Consider the following 24,365-nt stretch of genomic DNA (forward strand, 5'->3'; position numbering starts at 1 on the left):
TTTGGGATAAAAGAAATTGTCGCCACACTTGCTAAATTATATTCCAATTAGAATATTACTCTTAGTGAAAGCCATTTTGTGGAGGAAGGCTTAAGCTTATAAAGGTGCAGATATAATGACCATTAAAGATGAAGGGAATTGATAAAGTTCGTGTTGAGAAAAAAGGATCATGCAAAAATGTAGATATGTTGTTATATTGATAAATATAAATAGTGGAGTGTTTTTTACGAAAACATTTATTTGAGTTTTCTGAGAACAATAGGCCTAGTTGGTAGTAGGAGTTTTTTTTTTACAATCGCAACGATTTTTCCAGTTTTTCATTTTTGTTATGATATGCTTGAAGCATATTATTAAAGCTGAAATGATAAGCTTTCCGGTGAAATAAAATTTAAAATAGGTTGTCATAAAAAAAATGGGCAACAGTTTGAATGAAGATAAAAACGTTTGTTTTATTTGGCTTTTTTGGATGAAAATTGATTGCATTCCCAAAATTCCACCTCTTTTTGTAGATGTCGGCTAGACATAATAAAGGTAATAATTAAAAGCTAAAATAATAAGCTTTCAGTTGATATAAAATTTTTAGTATGTTGTCGTCTACATTGACAAAATTTTGTATAAAAAAAAAAAAATTTTTTTTTTCCTTTTTTCATGAAAAATGACTGATTTCAATAAATTATTATTTTATTTTGAATGCAACCTGCAGACTTGATCATGATTCTTTGGAAATAATATAAGGCTTTCAGATTCTATAAGTATTTTGGTTACTTTTCATATAAGAACATGAGAAAAGAAACAGTTAATTTTTTGCCCCTTTTTTGTCAAACTTATAACTTTTTTTTTATGCAACGTTAATCTTTAGCTCTAATATTGAACTATTGAATGGTATTACTATTTTATTAACTTTTTTGACGTGATAACGTCTTATAAATCGATGAACCATGGCAAACACCACAAAAAAGTGACGCCATTTTCTAACGTTACACTCTCGCACTTTCGCAGTGCGGCAAAAAATTTCAATTCAAAATTAAAATTAAACTATTAGAGATACAAAAATCTTCTATAGCTTATTTGAAAGATAATAACCTAAAGCTTAATCCAAATGAAGAATTTTTAAAAATTCCGTTATTTAATAGGGTAAACGAAATGATGAAATTTGAGCTAAAATATAAACGCGAAGTCGTAGATAATTGATTTTTGTTGCTTTAGATGGATGAGATTAATTTAAGAATAACTGCATTTCAGGAAAAATTCTAAAAAATTTTAAACTAAGCTATAACGTTTTGTTTGAACGTTGTACACTTGTTGGGGCTATGACAAAATGATGATTTTGGGTAAAGGAAATTTTTTTTGACAATTCTGAAGGTGACAGGTGAAAGATGAGGGAAAAAAAATTAGGCGTCTGATACGGATTTTTTTCCAACACTCTGCGTTTCGTAATATGAATTTTTGAAAAACACTTTTTTTTGGAGCGTTCAAAAAATCTCAAACTTATAGAACATTTAGGTTTTGACTTTATGCATACATGTGCAAAAACTTGGAATCGTTAAGTGAGTTTTGACTGAATAACGGAAAAAACAAGTTTAAAAAAAACAAGTTTTAAAAAAACACGTTTTCTGATTTTATTCTTTTTTAATTTTTATCTTTTTTTCTTTAATAGATACAGGAATAAAGTATATGGAGTAATGATAGACCATGACTACGATTATATGTGTGCGAAGTTTCAATCATTTTCGTAAACACAATTTTGAGATTAAGGTAAAACAAAATTTTAGAATTCAACAGGTTATAACTTTTGACCAAGAGCAGATAGAAATTTTATTAAACTTTTGTGAGCATCCTGATGCAATTACCTTTCATTTGGTATATCACACATAACGGTAGACTAACTACAAGCTACACAATGTTAAATCAAGAAACTTGCGAAAAACCTCAAAACACCAGTGGAGATCTGTTGCCCCCCGAACAGCCACCAGTGTGGGAAGTACCGTAATCTCAGTCTGGAAATTCGACATGGTTGACTTTAAAAAATTCTAACTTCTCTTATAGGCATCGTTGAAATGAGATTGATACGTCATATGAAAGGTGAAATAATAATGGTATATATTTTTTATAGGTTGTCAAACAAAAAAATTGATTACATAGCCTGAGAACAATAAACAAAAAAATAAATGTTTTTTTTGCTTTTTTCATGAAATTTGATCGAGTTCAAAAAATTCTAGCTCTTTTTGTAGAGGTCTCATAGACCTGATCGATATATATTTTTTGAGCTAAGACAATAAGCTTTCAGATGGTATAAAATTTTTAATATGGAATTAATGACGTGAGAATATAAAAATTCATGTTTTCTTTGCTTTTTTTGATGAAAATGATTGTTTTCAATAAATTATTTTTATACTTTTTGCGCATTGTAAAAATTTAAAAATGGTTTTATTCTTAAGAAGAAATACTTGGCTTTTAAAATGCATAATTTTTTTTGTAAGCTTTTAAAATAAAAAAATTAATACAATGAGAAAATAAAAAAGGTATTTTTTGTTACCTTTTCTTCTTGTAAATTATGATTGTTTGAAAAAAGTAAACGCTACAATTGACTCATTTTTAACAAAAGCACACAACCTATTTTCTGACGACGTTATCATGTAAAATCATCGTTCGTAAACCGCCTTTACAGACAACCTCTTTTTTTTGTAATAAAAATATTTTGTGTTTTGGACCATTTTTTTTTGTTTATTTTGGACGATAAGTTTTGTAAATGCTGAGACCCCTCTTTTATTCTTTTTTTTGGGGTTAATTATCAAATTCACACTTATCAGCTTATTAGTGAATTTCCGTACAAGCACTTTTTGTTTTTCCTCAGAAAATCGAAGAAACTAAATGCAAAATTGTGATTTTTCATCGAGAAAATTGCAATACCTACCTCGAAAATTTTGTATGCTCGATGCACTTTAGAAGCGAGGTATAATAAATATGGAACTTTTGAAATTCCACAAAAAATCATTTTGAAGAAAATCCGTTCACTTGCTTAGGCAATAGAAATGTGTTCAGATGAACTTACAGGTGCACAGATCGACGATGGATATCATGACGAAACCCACTTTTTTAAACATCTCCATCATGATAATGCTGTTTTTTTATAAACACTCGAAGTGTTTTGTTGACACAAAATCAATACTCGACCTACACCGGTTCGTTTGAAGACAATGATACTCAAAAATTCTTACACTTCAAATTTTTGATCCGGAAATATTGCTTGGGACCTCAACAATAAATAAATGGTTTTTCAAATTCTTTATCTAGCTTTTCGGATTTTGTGGAGGATTTTATTAGAAGAAAACGACAATAACTTAAACAATGGCTTTATTTTTTGAAGAAACGGGGCAATTTGTTACTGCGTTTCAATAAAATTGATACAAAATATGTACGTATTCGTTATTTGTATTTTGAGTTTCAAAAATTTTTTGAACAATTTGTTTCCACGTTCCCATCTTAAGAAATTTAATATGCACTAAACCTATAGAAAATCTTTTAAAAACATAAGCTAATAAGCCTTATCTTTTACCTTGTTAACAATTTTAAACACATTGTGGTTAAATCTATACCAAATTAAACTTGAAATACATATTAAAAATATCCTTTCCTTTTTTCCGTAAGTGATTTAAAAACCTTCAAATAAAAAAAAAAACCCACTTAAACCCAAAACTATGCCATAGCAATAATAAACTCCTTATATAAAACGAACCATTCAACTGCGAGAAAAAAAAAAAATGGAAAAAACATACTTTTTTCAACCTCTCTCAAAAAATGTTCGTCCTTATTTTGGGTTTTATGGATTTCAAGTGGCCCTGTTTTGAGAGTCTATATACTCTTAAGCTGAAATTCTAAAAAGGATGTTTGCCACTTGTAGCCGTTTGCATTAAAAAAAAAAGAATACACACAAAAAAAAAATAGAAACTTTCACCGCCAAGTGATGACATAGAGCACAACAGCGTGAACGTATCTATCCTACTTCGTACGACTTAATTTTCCCCTGACACCATCATATCCTTCACTTTTTCCCATACACACGTACCGAGAAAGAACTGTATTAGTTTTTAAGGACACAGAACACAGAAGAACAGTTAAATACTCAGTGTGTCGAAAATCCTGTTGACACACAAATACAAAACAGAGGGTTATAGTGTATAGAGTGAAGAAATTTCTGCTGTTTCTGTTCCTGAGCTCTGTTTTGTTGTGTTGCCTTGAGGGCAAATATTTTCACAAGTGTCAAAGACACACGGTACTTAAACGGTTCTCTTTATTCCACTTCTTCGCATTTTGCTAAACGAATTAAAACCCCAAAAAAAAAAGACATTTTTTCTTCCTTTCTACTTCCTGAATATATGTTCTATTGACACAAATGTCCTTTTTCTCGCAGCTATGCGGTGGCGACAGGTCTTGTTGAAATCCTATCCAGACGCTGCATGAAGATCCGAGAGTCAATTGAACAGCATCAGAGTGTTGTCCTGTCGTTGCTGGCCACCCTGGGATTCCTGACGCGATTCGTCGATGTTTGTCCACCTGGTAAGAGAGTTTTGAACTCCCACAATCGCTACTGTTATCTATGCCGACGATGACCAATTAATCCCTCTAATTCACAGGCTCAGCAGATTCAACACGTTTCCTCAGTGCGGCTAAGTCAACAGAGCTCTTTGGATCGATATCGATGCTGTATTCCAGTGTGGTGCCAATTGGTGAGTATAATTCTGAGTCATGGGTTTGACTATTGTTTGATAGAATTTGTGAGGAATTTACAAGTTATACTGAGGAGGTCTTCCGGTGCTAATTGAGTAATAGTCGCGCCTGATGCTGTCGTGTCGCTATCGTAATCGGAACCGACTCTCTACGTGAGATAATCGCTGATTGGCGATGGTGTGGCGGTTGTAGCGGGCGGCGGCAATACAACTTTTATTACTGTCTCATAACTTTTTTTTGTACATTCCTTTATTTATTGTTGTTTATTTATCTTTTTTTTCAACTTTTTTTTTTCTCTGTTTTCTATTCTACAGGTGAATGCATTCCACCGAGAACGATTTCGTTAGCGGCTGCTACCTTTAATTTACTTGTCTCAATGGCTGTTTTAGATTTAACTACTTTTCAGGTAAGTTCTCAGTTTTTATTTCCATTACTGACCTTCTTTTTTTTTGTTTGAGATATTGAGTTTTATGACTTGTAGGATTTCCATTTACTTCCTTGTGCAGACAAGGAAGTCATTAGCGTTTGTTGGGCAAGGGAAGGAATTATGTGTTTATTGGAAGAAAAAAGGTTTTTTACATTTGAAAAATTAGAAATCGATTGGATACGGTATCTCGGATTCAGTGACGGGGTAGTTTAAAAAAAGAGTTTAAAAAACGACTCAGATTCCAAATCTAATAAATAATACACAAATACAATTTTGAATAAATATTGTTTTATCCTGATCTAAGTCTCTTAAAAATAAGCAAATAGAATCTAGGCAAGACAATAATTAAGTGACCTACAATTAATATTATAAACCATTAATCTGTGCGTTTAATGAATTTGCAAAAATGAATTGAACCTACAATTTGAAGGGTCCAGATGAAAAACGGCACATGTCCACTTTTAGTCAAATTAAAAATAATGATGAGGTCTAATTTACTGAGAACTCTCTGATGGCATCCTTACTTTTTGAAAACTAGTTTAAACCTTGCTAGAAAAATAAATAAATAATGTGTCTTTAGTACTTAGTTGTATGGAGAACAAAATTTTAAATTGCGTTTTTCTCGAATTGAGTTGAAATGGACTTGTGCTGTTTTTCCCCTAGACCCTTCATTTAATTCCGCGCTTTTTAGCGAGCATCGTTTAAACGAAAGAGCTGAGCAGCGAACTTTATTTTTTAAATTAATTTTAATCTAAACTTAAAAAAAAAATAATTTTACTCTAATATTTCAATAATGCTCGTAGAAGTTTTGTTTAAAAGAGATGTCAAATTGACTTTAGTCATAATTTCAGAAAAAAACACTTAGAGCTAAGTTAAATCTCTGATTTATATTTATTCAATTCGTTGTAGCTTGGAGATCAAGCGCAGCAAAGTGCATGTTCTTTTAAAAAACATATAATTTTAAGTAAAATTTCAAGACTTTCAGGACAGTGTGAAAATTTTGAAGTACAATATCTATAGTTCCAAAATGTATAATGTTGCAAAATAAGTTCTTGTACTCGATGTTTTTTGCTACACTTCAAAATTCTAAATCGGTTTCGCCTTTTTCTTTCTTTTTAAGCTTTCAGTAATTTACAATAAAATATAAAATTATTTTCGTTATTTGATAGATTTCTGGTTCCTAACTTGAAAATCATATAAAAACATGTAGTAAAATGACAAACAATAACAAAATACCGTTTAAATTCGGATTCTGACAACTGAAACACAAAAACACATTTTTTGTTAGGAAATACATACAATTTTTTGGAATAAGAACTAACATTTAGCCACATTGTAAATCATTAACTTCTTCAGTAATGCCAGCTGTCAACGTGGAAAGTAGCAATTTCTTTATAAAAATGCACGACTTAGTCGCATGTACTTCAACTTTTGATAAAACTAGCTACATACATACATGATACATGCAAAGCTTTATATTCAAAAGGGTTAAGTCACAAAATTGCACTTTTCGGGTTTTGATGAAATAAAAATAAGCTCTTTTTTTTTTCTTTTATTTTGTATCAAAAACATAAATTTAGAGCAACTCTTTCCTATAAAAATAAGAGATCAATGCTTAAAAATTCATCGATTATCATGCATTAGCTCAATTTCAATCGCATTTTCTGGCAAACTATCATTTATGACTTAACCCCTTTGTACCCGGCGGCAAAGAATTTGATGTTTTAAAGAATTTCAGAAGAAAAATAAAACTAAAGCGTCGACGCTCTCCTAAAATTGTCTTGAAATCAACCAAAAATGCCAACAGTTTTGTATTTCTTGATGAAAACAAATCAACGATCGAGAAAACTACGAACATTATGATCAAAGCTGGAGTTCTGAAGATAAATTGAAAGCTAGAAACTCATTAAAGAGGTCATTAAAATATATCATTCATCCAACCACTTGAGCAAAATCGTATTAAGGGGTAATAACACTTTGTAAACCACGAAATCGAGCGTCATTTTCATCACCGTATAAAACAACGAAGAAATATTATTTTCTTTTGGTGTTTGTTTAGTTTAATTAAGTATATTAATAGGTAACTATTCTCTAGTGAAGTACGTAGGATTTTTTTGAAATATTAATTTTTAAAGAAATGGCATTAGTTTGAAAAAATTATTTCATTTCAAAAACAAAATTCGTTGAAAAAAAGACCATAAAATCGTTAAATTTTAATATCTACGTACTTCACTAGAGAATAGTATTTTTAAGCTCCACACAAAATTTCAGCCCAATCGGTTAAAAACTGTAGGAGTTAGTTGGTCGCCCGATGGGAGCACAGGATTTTACTATCATCCTGAACTACACCGCCATTTAAAAAATTTCACATCATTAATAAATTTAACATTAGCCTATTCTGTTACCTATTAATATACTTAATTAAACTTAACAATCACCAAAAGAAAATAATATTTCTTCGTTGTTTTATACGGTGATGAAAATGACGCTCGATTTCGTGGTTTACAAGGTGTTATTACCCCTTAATTAATTTTTGTAAGAAGTTTTAAAAAACTAGATTCCTCTATGCCTGATACCCAATGCTGCCTTTTTTGTATTCTTGGAAGATTAGGGCATATTTTAACTGATTTTCTGTTTAAATATTGCTGTGAGATTGACAAGTTCCTTTATAGCATATCTATAAAATTCCGCGGATGTACACTGAGGGAAAAATCAACTTAAAATCAACGAAAACCACGTTGATTCAACTATTTTTCGTAATAATTTTGCGTTGAAGACGAAAATTTTAGAATCAAAGTAAAACATCGTTAGTTTAAAGTGGTTTGCCGTTATAGAACATTTTTAAATCAAAGTTGTTTCAACTTTGAAAAAAAGCATCAATTTATTACAAAAAAGAAAAAAATTAACAGCCACTGGGAATTGAACCAACAACTCTTGGATCTCTAGGCAAATGCTTTTCCAACGTGCTATCTCACTGTTAGAAATAAAGGTGATGAAATGTAACAAAAGCTGAAGTCCGACAAAAATAAAAAAAATTCTAACGTTGTTTCAATTTTAATTTAAAGATGCTTCATGCTAGTTTTTTCAACGTTAAATCAACGTTGAACATATTACATTTTACGTTGCGGTTTTTCCCTCAGTGTATCCACCCTGATGGTCATTTATCAAAATAGACACTTCATCTCGCGGTTTTGGTGCATCAAGCAAATTATTTTGGAAACCAGGCATAGTGCATAGTGAATCTAAAACTTATTTTGAGCAATGTTTACATGAAGTTGGAATCAAGTCCTAAAATGATGGCAAATTTTAACACATTAATTTTCCGAATCATGTGTTTTTTACATATTAAGGGTAGTCCTTGTCAACTTTCTTTAGTGCGTGTAAACTTAAAAAAAAAAAAACAATAGGTTAAAAGCCCAAAGAAAAAAATATAAAAAAATTGTAAGCATGAACAGAAACTTTTATATAATATTTTTTTTTCAAATTTCCATTTAAGAATAAGTACTGTAAATGGAACGTTTTAATTCACTTTAAATTTGTATGAAAATTGAACTTTTAACTCTTATAAAATTTAACCCATCCTCACTGTCTAAAATTAATTTGTCCCTAACTCTTCTTTACTCTTCCAATTAACATCGTTTGTCCAAAGCAATTTGATTTGTTTATAACTTTTAAAACTTTTCAAAAAGCCATCTTCCTCTTGACATTTAAATTGGCCCTTTATTTCTTCAAACAAATAACCCTTCTTATGTAACGCACTCAACTGCCCCAGTGTGCAATTTTATAGATCTTTTCTTCTTCTTTTGAAATAAACAAAAAATTGAAACTTTTTCCTGTTCAGTTCGTCAAGTGGCCATTCAAGTGTTTTGGTTTAAAATTTATTTTGAAAAAATAAAAAAACACTCAACAAAACACCACACACAAGGCATCAGCAAAGCCCGTTTAAAAACAAATAAGTGGACTTGTTCCCACAGGGACAAAAGTATACTTAAACGCACATACTTAGATGAAAAGTTCTTTTTCCCCAATGCTATTAAAGATCACAAAAGCAGAAAAAGAAGATCCCACTTTATAGGGTTGAAAAAAAAAACGTCCAATAGGGCTTAAAAAAAAGGAAGGCAAATAGAAAAAAAAAACAATAACAAACCCCGCAAACAATCGTTTTACAAATAAAACGCTCTCACTCGCTCCCCGCATATTTGAATTTGAATTTTAAACACACATATGCAAAGTGATGGATGAGGCTTGAGAAATGAGGTCGCCATCACCCAGCACCACAAACCATCACACGGAAATAATATACGGAACATCAGCTCTACACTGTTTAGAAAAGCGTTATTGACTTCGGACGAGGCCAATCTTTGCTTAGCTCTCTTGGGGTTTTTCGAACGTAAAATCGGCGTCTAAATTAATATAGTCTCTCCCCGAAAGAGCGACCGGGTAAACGAGATTGAAAATACACACCCAATCCGAACAGAGCCAGAGTTCGGTTCTAGGTCCTCTCCGGATTCCAGTGTTCGTGTTCGTTCCTCTGGCTATTGTCTCTGAAGCTGAACTGGAATACTCTGAAAGCATGCGTTATGCAAATGGTCTTTTCTGCTCCCCCAAAAGAAAATATAGAACTTTTGTTTGGAGTTTATTTTCCCCCCCAAAAAAAAAGAGGATAAATTTTCTTCATTTGTTTGCGAAAAAGTTTTATGGTAGCCAATTTGGAAAAAGTTTCAATTCAACTCGGTGTTCCTATTCCATACAGCAAATCAATCGCATTGCTCCGAATTCGCACAAAAACCGCACACAAGCACCACAAAAAGATAGATACTAGATGCGAATAGATACACAGAGAGAGGCAAAAAGCAAACAAATTACGTTCCACAAAGTTGAAGTTCACTTGAAAAGTTTGATGGGGTGGGTGGCGGGCGGTCCTGTAAAGTTCGATATACAGTTAAAACCAGGATTGTTGATGTTGATGACGATGCGATGTAGATGATACTAGGATACTAAGGACTCACCCTCTGCTCTATCAAAAAATTGTGTGTGTCTATTCGTTTGCTCTCTGTTTATTGTTTACTTGGCAGTTGTGAGGCTTTTGTTAGGAGAGGTGGGGTATAGACGAGTGCGCCGCAAAACAAATGATTAAAGCACAATTTCAAAATCTAATTTTCAATTGTAAATATTAGTTTGGAGCACAAAAGTTAGCTCAACTGATTAAAACCTAATAATATTATTTCCATTCCAATGCACTAGGATTTTTGGTTTTCGACTGGGGTTTTCTTCTATGCATCCCCAATAGGTAAAGTTAGGTCTGGTGGTATTGGTATGGTATTAACAGTGTGGTTGAAAAGAACGAACATTTTTATACCTGTAAAGGGTATAAGTTTCTTGAATTGGCATTCATAAAATAGTCGTGATCATAGTTTTGCCATTATAGGTATATGATATTTTTTTCAATTTATTGCACTAGGCAACAAGAGTTACATATGTTTGACGAAGTTTGATAAACTTTTCCGAATGTTTTTGGGGTGCTGAAGTCGAATCTAAAGTCAAAAATTTCCTATCAGCTCGCGTTTTCGAGATATTCCCGTTACAAAATCTCAATAACCGATTTTTTTACTGCTTTGTAAGCATTTCTCTAGCTAAAAATGGTTTTGTTTCAGGAAAAAAATGATGCTTTTCCAAAAGTTTTCGGTGTGTTGAGCTCGAATCTAATCTATCAGAAAGTATTATATTGTGGGTTAGCTACATAAATTCCGCTAGCAATGACAATGTCATTTTGTATTGAAAAAAAATACTGGAAGATTTGCTGATTTAGTTAAATACAATGAAAAAAAAAAAAATATAGTGAAATAAGTTATGCCAAAATCGCCAAAGTCCAAATTTCTAGAAATAGAGTGTCGACCGTGTAAATGTAAATAAGAAAGAAGTTGTTAATGATAAGAGAGCAGACTGTGATATTTTCACCGAATTCGCATCCGATTTTAATAATATGGCAAATGCAAGAATGGGACGTAATGATTTTCATACAAAGTTCATGAACTTATTTAATTTTAGACCGATTTCTGGATAAATTTGTACCTACTTCAATCGAAATTTTTTTTGATGATTTATACGGTATACCACCTTCTTAGTTCCGCCGCTAGAATCAATGATCATTCATTTCCTATTAAGGCATTTTCCTTCACACCTGATATTCTTTTTGAGTACTTCAAAAGTCTGAATCTTATCGACATATATTTTTTACTTCGATATTCGTTGTTTATTTCGTCAGTTTACATTCTATAACTTACCCCAAAATTGTAGTCTCACAAAAAAAAAATGTATATTGACGTGTTTAAAACAGAGTGTTTTTTAATGACAAATGAGGCATTCAATCGTTACGGGTGGGACATTTGTATAATTAATTTACTGTTTCTCTTTCGTATTCTAATATAATTAGACAACATTTAAATTGACTTTTTATGAAGATTAAAATTTGTTTATTAATTAAACTTTGGGAAAAAATTTTCAACTTTCATAATATAAATTAGGTCACGGGTGGGTAAAACAAACGGATGAAAATTTGAGATAGAGTATGTTTGCTATATTCGTAGCTTCTATTAAAAAGCAAATTGTAATAAAAAAAATTGTCCTTATATAAAAATAGTGAGTTATTTATGTCATGGGTCGGATAACTTTTTGTCACGGATACGAGCAAATTGGTCTGAAAGAAAAAAATCTAAAAACTTGTGTTGTAAATAAAGTACAAACTTGTAGTTTAATTCATTCCAGTCACTTTTCTGTGTGTTCGAACATGTATTGTTAACATTTGTCATAGCTATCATAAAACCCTTTACACCTACTAAATATAAAATGCTTAATTAATGTATCCAAAATAGAAATGTTTAAAATTTTGTTTAGAAGTTCACTTTGTCATAGAACGAACCAAAAACCATGACAAAAGGTTTAGCAATTTTGAATGCATTGTCGTATCCGAATTTCATTATCAATACCATTGTAGTTGTTTAACGTTTAGCAATTTAATAAATTATTTTGTTAAAACTATACAAAATTGCTACATTGATACATATTGCAAAATAGTGAAATTCAACGAAAACTTTACTTTTTTTTCTGAAAAATTACATAATTACACAAAAAAGTTATGATTCATAAGTCTGTTTATAAAATTTTGAGTAACTTTTGTTAAGTATATAACTTACGAGATATACGGGGATAAATGCTACACTAAATTTAATTAGAATCGTTAGAACCCTTTGCGAGAAAACTACCATATTTCGAAGTTCGAACGAGATATTAGAAGAATTAAAGCAAAAGATCTTGAAAATTACCCAAAAACTATTTGTACCAGATTTTAATAGAGGCCCTAGCTCAAAAATTTAAAACTCGATAAGTTCACGAATTACTCAACAGACACTAGTTGTTGATAAAAACTATCCATTATAAAACTTGAATATCAGATTTTGCATCGTAAACCAGTTTAATTGTTTAAAAAAAAACTACTTTTCAAATATCATCAGTTTTTTCTAATACAAATATTGTTTCTCGGCAAAAGTTTTTATTAATACTAGTCCAGACAGGGATTATTATAGTAAAATCGGGCAGTGATGATTTGGAAATCTATTGATAGACGTAACCACTCTTGCGTGTCGCAGCGGTGTTTTGGGAACCTGCGAGACTTTTTTCTCTTTATGTCATAGATTTATTTTTATGAAATTGCGTTTCTTGCGTTTTTTTTTAACTGAACTAAAAATAACGTATTTTTGGTCTTTCATATTGATTCTTAAAAAAAAAATCTTTTGAAAGATGGCATTCAAAAACTGTATTAAAAAAATTTTTTTTAGATTTATTTACTAAAACAAAATTGAAAAAAATTTAAGGCACCTTAAACGTAACATTTAATCTAGCAAATAATTTTTCGAGTAATTTCTTGTAAAATAATAAAAATTGATTTTTTTCTCCACCTTATTGTCTATTCTTGATATTTGAAATTGGAATTGAACTTGATCAACACACTGTAATTGTTTTTTTACTTTGTTTCATCTCATAAATAAATGAATGAATAACATTAATGATATCGATGCATTCTACAAACATTTGACATCAATGTAAATATTTAATTTGCTTCTGCTTTTTTAAGCAATTAAGCATACAAAACAATTTAGTCTCAAATCTATTTTAGCAAGTCTAATCATTTTGCATAGGGTTTTAGATGTATTTATGCTTATTCAATTGACATAATCATACCACAAAAACTATCTAAACGTTATATACGCACAGATAAATTAAAAATTAAAAAAATTAAACGTACAGATAAATTAAAAATTCATTAAATTCTCTCGAATGTTGCTATTGTGCAAATACACGATAGAAATAATGTTGGGCAAGTCTGTCTGTCTGTGATTGTCGCGTCGCAATTTTAAATTGATGTGAATAAACTGTTTTTATTTGTTCTTCTGGCGGGAAATAACAAAAAAGTTAATCGATAATTCATTGTTTTTTCGAGAAAAAACTTAGTTTTTTCGAAGCTATTTGAAAGCTTATTTTGTAAAAAAATTTCAAGGTTCGTGCCTTCTGTTATACAAAATCCCATTTTTAAATAATTATAAAACAAATGCCAAAACATATTTTTTTTCTTCTGCGTTTTTATTTTCTCACAATATTGACCAAGTAAGTAATGGAATTAAAATAAAGAAAAAAAAAAAAAAAATCAACAAACAAAAAATCCAACTTTTTTTCTTCCTCGAATGCAAAGCGAAGAAGGATTGTATTCCCAGTGGTTGTTTGCATTGGTTTCTTTGGTTTCATTCTTCAAACAAATTAAACAAGGATAATTCAATGTACCAAAGAGTATCTATAACATTTTTCTTCTTTTATAAATGAGAAAATAGGAAGAAAAAGATTGCAAAAGGAGATGGGAGAATTATTTTTGTATTTCCTTCCAAGCCGAAAAAAAACCCTTTTTTATATTATTTACTTTCGCTTAATTAAGACATTGTTAGGGAGGTCCTTTTTTTTTTATTTTTTTCTTTTGTTCTTTTGTTCTTTTTAGTTTTTTTTTTTGTTTTCTTTATTTTTCAAAAATTTAATTGACAAATATATACAAAAACTTATTTATTATTGCTATTTTGATTTAATTTTTGTTTACAGGAAGTCCTTTCGGGGGAATCCCTTTCGTTGAAATTTTTAGATGTCGTTACCATATTGTTGAAATATTGTGGTAATAAATGTTCGGCAAATAAAAATAGCGAAACCCAAGCTGTGATCATCGATTTAATTGCAACAATTGGTTTCTTTTGTGCAAATAATAAAAAACATCAAGTAAGTAATAAAATTATTTTTAGCTGTACGAAAAATATATTTAGCATGCAAATAAAGCTTTTACCCCCAAATATTTTATCGATTTATTTATTTTTATAATTATGAAACAACCAACATTCATTATATAACAAAACGGATTTACCAATAGGTAACACGGTGTAACACTCAAAATATACGCGGGCGGAGACCTATCACGTTTTGTAAGGCTAGTCGCACTGATTACGAAACGGTATTTAAAAAGTCCCTAACACCCCCAAAATCCGGAGTTAGGGGCAAAAAACGGTTTTTTTTTACCTTCATCCATTGAAAAAAATCTAGCTTCGTCAAATTTTTACCCATTTTCGATTTTTACAGTTTCTGGTAGGAAATATATAAACCTTTTCAACAATGTATAAAACATGTGACTCGGTTAAACCACCTAGAATTTATCAGCCGTCAAAGTTCAAAAATTCCATTTTTTTCGTCATTTACCCAACTTCGACATCAAATTAAAGTATATATTTTTACAACAACATGATGTTTTAAAAATATATTCTAAAATAATATTTATTTCCAAATCAAACGAGGTATTTTTTATTAAAATCAGTTTAAAATTGGCTTAGAAAAAAAAATTTTACGATTTCACCCCAGATAAAGAAATTCGAACTTTTAGGTATAGAACAAAAATGTCGTTTTGGCACGTAGTAGGATAACTTGGGCGCCAGGATTTGATAACAGGTTTTTGTAGAGGAGTTCAATACAAACATTTTTTTCTGTGGGAGGGGGGTCTATCTCCCCCCGTTTAGGTGGGAGGGGCAGTTTTCTAAAAAAAAATTATTAAAAAACAACGGCAACACTTACAGTGATAAATGATACCATTTCCGAAAGGCAAAATTGTACATTTAATTTTAATTTTTAAATCAATATGTTATAACCAATAGTTTCTAAAATAATAGATTTCAAAGTTAAAAATATACGAACAAAAAATTTTTTAAACTCGTTTTATACTATTTTTGTCTAGACTGTGAATTTTAATAAAAAAAATTTCTCACATAGAAAACTGCCTCAATTGATTCCTTATCGATGGGTGAAAACTATATGTTTCTATGTCTTCTAGTTTTTGAGAAAATTGAAAAATAAAAACCAATAAAAACAAAAAATATTTTGAAAAAAGAAAAATCTGGTAAAATAATTTTTCAATTTTCTCAAAAATTAGAAGACATAGAAACATATAGTTTTATTTATCTCCTATCAGAAACTGTTAAAAAATCGAAAATGGGTAAAAATTTGACGAAGCTAGATTTTTTTCAATGGGTGAAGGTCAAAAAAAACCGTTTTTTGCCCCTAACTCCGGATTTTGGGGGTGTTAGGGACTTTTTAAATACCGTTTCGTAATCAGTGCGACTAGCTCTACAAAAAGTGATAGGTCTCCGCCCGCGTATATTTTGAGTGTTACACCGTGTAATTAGTCATACGTTAAAAAATGAAAATTTATAAATTCCACCTATCATACCTCAAATTCAAGTTCCAAGTTCAACTCCAAATATCTCGGAAACCTTTCGTTTTAGCCCCATGTACTAAAATTTCATACATTTCTGACTAGAATCACTTTTTGTCCACTACAAGTGCAAGGTCTTTCAATATGTTTTGAACAGAATCAAAGTTAGTACAGACTTAATTTAAAAAAATACCCGAGTTTTTCAATTGGGATTTGACAACTTCCATAAATACCTGTAATCAACTTTAACACGAAATCCATTGTTATCGGAAATTTTCTACGAATCAAGAAAAAAAAAAACAAAAAAAATCCATCCGTTATGAAAATTTTCATAGGTACAGAGAAAATTTACCATCATAATCAAATTCGTGATAAGTCCGATTAAGATGGTTTGAAGATATGTACATTAGGGTGGGTCAAAAAAAATCGAAATTCTTTTTTTTTTTTTATTTGGTACTCCGAAAAATCGATTGCTAGATACCTCTAGAATATACACACCAAATATGAGCTCTTAATATTAATGGGAAGGTCCTCCGCTTCGCAATTTTAAATTTTTACATCAAGCTTCTACTAAAAAAAATCATTTGTTTTTAAATCGACTTTTTGGCAAATGTCTTCACATATTCTTGTAGGAAATTGAACGCTCTACAAAAAAGGCCTTAAACATATTTTTCGTTTACCTAACCGTTTAATAGATATTTGAGGTCCAAAAATCGAGAAAATCTTTAAAAATTCGTTTTTTGTTCTTAATTTTATAACAAATTGAAAAATTATAATAATCAAACGCGCAAGACATATTCTTGTTGGAAATTGATTGCTCCACAAAAATGGTCTTATTAACTTTTTTCATTATTCTAACCATTCTAAAGATATTCGACGTCAAATTAAAAAAAAAAAATATATAAACATTTTTTACTTTTAAAAATTTTCTAATTCACTGAAAATTCATTATTTTCAAATTAGCAAGATGTTTTCTTGTAACGTTCTCAGAATCAAATTGATTGCTTTAACCGTTTAGAAGATATTCGTATCCAAACCAATGCCCACTAATTCCAATAGTTTTCTTATTGCATTGTGATTTGGATACGAATATTTTTTGAACGGTTAAAGCAATCAATTTGATGCCGAGGAAGTTTTTGTAGAACGTTTAATCGCCTACAAGAATACATCTTGCTAATTTGAAAATAATACATTTTTAGTGAACTGGAAAATTTTTAAAAGTAAAAAATGTTTTTATAATTTATTTTAACTTTGACCTCGAATAGTCTTAGAATGGTTAGATTAATGAAAAAACATAACAAGAGTTTTTTTGTGGAGCAATCTGTTTCCTACATGAATATGTCTTGCGCGTTTGATTATTATAATTTTTCAATTTGCTACAAAATTAAGAACAAAAAACGAACTCTTAAGGATTTTCTTGATTTTTGGACCTCAAATATCTATTAAACGGTCAGATAAACGAAAAAAATGTTTAAGGCCTTTTTTGTAGAGCGTTCAATTTCCTACAAGAATATGTAAAGAAATTTGCTAAAAAGTCGATTTAAAAAAAAAAGGATTTTTTTTAGTAGAAGCTTGATGTAAAAATGGAAAATTGCGAAGCGGAGGACCTTCCCATTAAGGGGGGAAATCCCTCTGGAATTTTTTATTTTTGCATTATTTTTTTTTTGCGTAATAAATTTATTTATCAACCGAAGAAACTATTTTCAGTGGTCTTAGCCTTAAATGAAGCCACAAAAGTGCCTAGATAGTCCCGAAACCAATGCGCTCCGAACCTACCATAATACGAAAACGAAAACTTTAAACGCATTTTTTTCGAAACTAGTTTTTTTCCGCGCCGTGCAATGTAACTCAAAAACTAATGAAGCTATCGACTTGAAATTTGAAGCAAATTACTCCTTAACTTATTGGCCACAACATGAACCTAAAAGTTGAATAAAATTTGTACAGTAAATATTTTTTTTAACTACTTCTTTGTAAAAAAAACATGATTTTTTTCGTTTTTTTTATTTCTAATTTTTATTTTGCATTTAAAACAAATAAATTTAGGTTCATGCAATGCGTACTAATATCATCTAATGGAAAAAAAATTCCTTTTTGATTTAAGATGATTTCCTGGACCTGTGCATTGCACGGCGTAAACTAGAGGCGTCAACTTTGAAAGGCTCCAGAGCCGCCATATTGTTATTTTTTCATTTCAAAAAAAATGTTTTCAATACTTAATAATGTCAGTAATATCTTGTCTTTTTCCAAATTTCAATAAGTGCTTTCAGTTTTTCATAAAAAAATATTGAAAAAGGTGTCGTCCAGAGGGATTTCCCCCCTTAATATTAAGAGCTCATATTTGGTGTGTATATTCTAGAGGTGTCAAGCAATCGATTTTTCGGAGTACCAAATCAAAGAAAAGAATTTCAATTTTTTTGACCCACCCTAATGTACATATTTCGAAAATTTTATATATGCACATAAATATTTTCAATATTTGGTTTTGCTCTGAATTCCAGTGTTATTATTAAGCAAAAACTAAGTCACTGTGGTGTATACGTAATATTTAAAAGCTCAATGTTTTTAAATTAAAAGCATATTTCAAAAATCAGCTTTCTGTAAAAAAAAAACTTAACCAGTGAAGTTCGATAAACGTGTTTAAAAAAACGAACGATCCTCGAATAAATTATACATGAATACGATCTTGTTATTATAATTCCTTTGGGCTGTCTCATGACTACATGTTCATCGGCTGAGTAATTAAACATTAAATCCAAATTATAGAATTTTAAAGCCCTCTCATCAAAAAAAAAAAAAAAAACAAAAAACACGAAATTTCAAATTAAATTTTTTTTCATTACAGGACCTCTTAACCTCGGAACAAAGTTCCATAATAATAAAGAGCTTAACCAAACTACCTGAACATCTCAATGTTGTCATCTATCCATGCCTAGTCACTATAACGTTCCAAAACGAAGAAGCTCGCAAAGTGATCTCTCGTGACTTTAGTTTAGAGGTAAGTGCATCTTTCCCAGGTCTCACTTTTAATTACTATAAGAACACTTGACAAAACAAAACTAATTATATCCTTATTTTCTCACTCTTTCACTCTCTTCCAGTTTCTTGATGAATACAGCAAATCAGAAAAAGCGAAAAAGAATCATCTGGTGGCTTTGTTGAAGGACACAACATAGATTCTCTTGGTGCAATCTTCAATGTGATGAGCCTGAGCCGCCTTCTCTAATAAAAAAATCTAATCATCTTTTTTAAATTGGTTTAACCTATTAACCATGACGTGATAGCACTTATACTTAAACAAAATGTCTTATCTTTTTGTTTGTTTTTTTTCCATTCCCCTTTCCCTTTATTTTTTTTTATTTGTTGTTCCTCAAAAAAAACATCACATTTTTTTTTGTTCTTAGCGCTCTTAAAAAAAATACCGTTTTGTATATTATTAGGCTAGTTGCTGCTATTTTTTTAAAAAAATAATTTATTAACACTTTTTTTTTTGTATACATTTAAGGATTCTATTTAAAAAAGAAATAAAAATAAAAAAATACATTTTTTAATACACAAAAATGGTTTTTGCAATTTTTTTTTATTTCTTATTTGTTATTATTCTTTTTTTTTTAATTTCTCTCCTTTTCCGTTTGATGTCCTTCGAACAATGGACACAAATAATAAAAAAAGGATTTTCTTTAGCTGCTGGTATGACAATGGGACAAAAATTGTGTCACACCAAACGGAAGTTTTTTTAATCCAGCCATATGGACCTTAATTTGTTATGCTAGCTGCTGTTGCTGCTGGATGGTATTGATGGAGAGTGGAGGTTTGTTTAGTTAGGCTATGGGACATTTCTCTTAGTTTCAGTGGTGGACTTTTTATTGTGGAAAACAGGCGGTTGTTTTTGGGCGCTCATAAGAATGCGATTGAAAACAAAAAATATTAAACCTTGAGTAAAGAATGGATGAGATAATTCACATCAACAGTAGAATGTGATCTGGAAAGCGTTAGAAATAGATGTTGACGAAAATAAGTGCATTTAAACTCCTGTGATTTAAAAACGCTACATATCAATTTTAAACAAGATTTATTTTAAAGGTTTTTTTTTTCCAAAATCATAATTTGCATCGCATAAAACGTTTTTTTTTTTTTTATTTTGAATTTTTTCCTACACCATTAAACCGTTTTCGGCCCGCCCTATGACAGATATCTGTAAAATTGCTAACGAAATTTCAACTGTGAGATAAAAATAAAACCCATCGATCAAGGAGAAGTATTTGGGTGCTTTCATATATGCATGGTTGCGAAACTCTGACCAATGCAAAGCTTTCATTAATGCAAATGACAAATGTCAGATGTTCATAAATGCAAAACGCAAATATATGCAGCGCAAATGTGCAAATATAAAATTTCACTTGCTTTCTAAAATTATACTGAAAAAAAGAGACAAATATAATGCAAATGATAACACAGGTCTACAAGGTTTTTGGTGCCGAGACTATGATATACTTTTCTATAGGTTTTCGGTGTGCTGAATTCGAATCTGAAGTCAGAAATATCCTATCAGCTCCCATTTTTGAAATATTACCGTAAGAAGACGTAAAAAAACTACTTTTGAGGTTATGCTTTTATGTGAAGACATTATAACGGTTTCTATAAGAACTATATTTCTTCTTTCAAGATCTTTTTAAATCTTTTCGATATCTCTTTTATTGTTCGAGATATCGTCAGTTTTTTTGCTTATTGTAATGTATAAAACAGATATCACGTTTTCATCTCCTTCTTGATAAAAACACACTTACTTCATTTTAAGATATCTCCGGCAGTAAAAAAGATATTGCAAAGTTTAAAAGAGGTCTTAAAAGAAGGAAAATAGTTCTTATAAAAACCGTTATGATTTATATTTAAAAATAATTCTTCAAATTAAGGCATACCATCAAAAGTGGTAAAAAAACGTTTTTTTTTTCATTTTCTAACGGTAATATTTCCAAAACGGGAGCTGATAGGATATTTTTGACTTTAGATTCGAGTTCAACACACCCAAAACCTTCAGAAAAGTACATTTTAGTTCATGTGGGGAAGATCTTGTTAACTCTAAAATAAGTCAAAAAAACTATTTTTTCGAACTTTCTAACGGTAATATTTCAAAAACGGGAGCTGATAGGATATTCCTGACTTCAGATTCGAGTTTAGCACATCAAAAACTTATAGAAAAGTATATCATAGTCTCGGCACCAAAAAAAAAAATTAAATTTTGTAGACCAGTGTAATTGTGGTTATTTTTAATTGTTTCTATCTGCTAAAGGACTTCAAAAAAAGTTGTAGAGTCCATTTCTAAGAAGATGAATCAAAATTTAAACTTTAAAATTTTGACAAATGATGCAAATCAGAAAAAGTGTTCATATATCCAAAGTAAAATAAATGCGCAAATAGTTTTTCTGACATTATAGTCTGATCGCAAATGACCGCATGTAAACAAAACAACCATGCAATTATTAAAGCACCCTTTATAAGATTTCAAGTGCTGCATGAAATTCATTCAAAACAAATGAGCATTAATTCAAAAATAACTCCCGCAGAACTCTTAAACGGCCATATAATTCACTAGTTTAAAAAAACATCTGGATGTAATGAAAATTAAATCTTAAAAATAAATCCAATTTCACTACTTTAATCCAAACTTAAATCCAATTTTTTTTAATCCACTCAGATAGAGACCTAGTCGCTTGTCCATTTAAAATGCACTACTTCTAAAAGACAATGGTATAAAATTGATTAGAGCCCAGATTATGGAAGTTTATTGCAATTAAAATTACAGTGCGACACGTACATTTTCAAGAAAGACGACCCTATTTCTGGTTCGATTGCCCAAGGTTAGCCAAGGATAGCCCAAGATTTTTTTTCGTTAGCCCACCCTTAGTTTTAAAATTATAACAGAATTATTTTTGTTCACCTCAAAAATCACAAAAAAACACTTTTTTTTATTCTGTGTAAAAATTGTTGCTTTTGCACTGTGGTTCGATTGCCCAACGTTAGCCCAGGATAGCCCAACTTTTATTTTTGCTATCCTAAGCTTAGTTGAAAAATTATAGAAGAATTAGTTTTTATTCACCACACCAAAAAAAAAAGTACGTATACACCTCAGTGACCCTTTTTTAATTTATAATTAAGAACAATTAAATTCACTGGCGTTTACATTGCGTCTCAAAAGCTTTTAATTTGAATTAACATTTTCAATTGATTGAATGTAGTCCATATAACATTCCTGTTAAGGAGCTTAAGTTGACATTTAACATTAAAAAACAACAACATACAAATAATTTTTCAAGTCTCAAAATCAATTATTTTTTTTTGTTTGCCATATAAGTACCTAGAAAAGATACATGCTTATTAAAATATATCCAAACGTATTTCAAAACTAACAATAAATACAAAATTGTGTGAAGTGACTGCTTTTTCAGAACACGAAAAAACACTTTTTTCAAAGTGCCAACTTCTTAAAAATCAAAATTTGTTTTTTTCAGTGTAAAATTTATCCTTTTTTCATTTTTTATCTAATTCCAACTAAAGTTATAACAAAAAACTTTTTTCAAAATACCAACTTCTTAAAAATCAAAATTTGTTTTTTTAGTGAAAAATGTATCCTTTTTTTTGATTTTTAAGAAGTTGGTATTTTGAAAAAAGTTTTTTGTTATAACTTTAGTTGGAATTAGATAAAAAATGAAAAAAGGATAAATTTTACACTGAAAAAAACAAATTTTGATTTTTAAGAAGTTGGCACTTTGAAAAAAGTGTTTTTTCGTGTTCTGAAAAAGCAGTCACTTCACACAATTTTGTATTTATTGTTAGTTTTGAAATACGTTTGGATATATTTTAATAAGCATGTATCTTTTCTAGGTACTTATATGGCAAACAAAAAAAAATAATTGATTTTGAGACTTGAAAAATTATTTGTATGTTGTTGTTTTTTAATGTTAAATGTCAACTTAAGCTCCTTAACAGGAATGTTATATGGACTACATTCAATCAATTGAAAATGTTAATTCAAATTAAAAGCTTTTGAGACGCAATGTAAACGCCAGTGAATTTAATTGTTCTTAATTATAAATTAAAAAAGGGTCACTGAGGTGTATACGTACTTTTTTTTTTGGTGTGGTGAATAAAAACTAATTCTTCTATAATTTTTCAACTAAGCTTAGGATAGCAAAAATAAAAGTTGGGCTATCCTGGGCTAACGTTGGGCAATCGAACCACAGTGCAAAAGCAACAATTTTTACACAGAATAAAAAAAAGTGTTTTTTTGTGATTTTTGAGGTGAACAAAAATAATTCCGTTATAATTTTAAAACTAAGGGTGGGCTAACGAAAAAAAATCTTGGGCTATCCTTGGCTAACTTTGGGCAATCGAACCAGACAGGTTTAAAAAAAAAATTAGCATTTGGGGGTGTCAGCTTCACATAGCCAGCATTTCCCAGGTGAAAAGCCTGGGAAATGCGAAACAAATTAAATGTCAAGCCATCAGCAATTTCACCTTAATATATGGAACATAATATGGTAAATGCATTGTCAGGACTTGTTTAATGGTCATAAAGTATTGCAAACAGGCACCGGGCTTTTCCAAGATGGTACTCTATATTATAATTTCTTTTAGACGCAAGGACAAGTGCTCAAAATGGAAGCAAAACATATTTGTTCCGCTACCTGTGGCAAAAACACTAAGAACTTTACATCCACGATATAGTGGTTGGGATCTAGCGAAGAAGTACCCTAGAAAAACGTTATTTCCTCGCGTGTGATTGCTTAAACTTATAATTTCCAAATTCGATCCCGTAATTAAGACTGAATCTGTCCTTCAAGTAAAACTTATTTTCTTAACACCAGTTACCCCCTACGACTTAATCCAGCCCTGATCTCATTCCTTGATATCCTTTTTACAAACAATATGATATCGCGCGCGCCGGTAAAAATATTGAAGTCACTCAGGACGAATTGAATGCGACATTATTCGACACTGGGTTTGTTATTGTTGTTGTTGTTTTTATTTGGTCCTGCAGGCTGGGTTGTTGTGCAACAAACGATGGATTGTGTACGTGCTGCATTCATTCTTCTATACTTCTATGTCCTGTCCTATGGGTCCATTGTGCAAGGGATTTCTTCACTTCATTGTGATTCAACAGAATGGACCAAGTCAAAAATATCTCTCTTATTGTTGTTTTTCTAAGGACATCATCCAGTTCTAGATTCACCTAAATGTACTCTCATACTCTATAACCCACCCACTCAGCAATTACTTTGGCGTTTGAGGGGACAGGACCACGGATATAATAATAAATCGCAAATAAATAGAATGACAAAAAAAAAACGAAACGCGAATATAAAGGACAAAAAGGACTATTTCTTGAGAGGAAACATAATCGTAATCAAAATATATGTTATG

At 30.4% G+C, this 24,365-nt stretch overlaps 1 protein-coding gene across 1 annotated transcript in view; it reads left to right on the forward strand.

Moving 5' to 3' along the window:
* Positions 1–19,457, forward strand: part of LOC129910143 (S phase cyclin A-associated protein in the endoplasmic reticulum) — a 108,520-nt gene extending 89,063 nt beyond the window's left edge. Inside the window, exons 7-12 of the mRNA XM_055991229.1 lie at positions 4,412–4,557; positions 4,635–4,727; positions 5,043–5,134; positions 14,297–14,467; positions 18,790–18,942; positions 19,046–19,457. Of these exons, the coding sequence (XP_055847204.1) occupies positions 4,412–4,557; positions 4,635–4,727; positions 5,043–5,134; positions 14,297–14,467; positions 18,790–18,942; positions 19,046–19,120 (730 nt within the window). The 3' untranslated portion in view covers positions 19,121–19,457. The remainder of the gene's footprint in view (positions 1–4,411; positions 4,558–4,634; positions 4,728–5,042; positions 5,135–14,296; positions 14,468–18,789; positions 18,943–19,045) is intronic.
* The last annotated feature ends 4,908 nt before the right edge of the window (positions 19,458–24,365 follow it).

This window comes from Episyrphus balteatus, chromosome 1 (assembly GCF_945859705.1).
Source record: "Episyrphus balteatus chromosome 1, idEpiBalt1.1, whole genome shotgun sequence".
NCBI lineage: Eukaryota > Metazoa > Arthropoda > Insecta > Diptera > Syrphidae > Episyrphus > Episyrphus balteatus.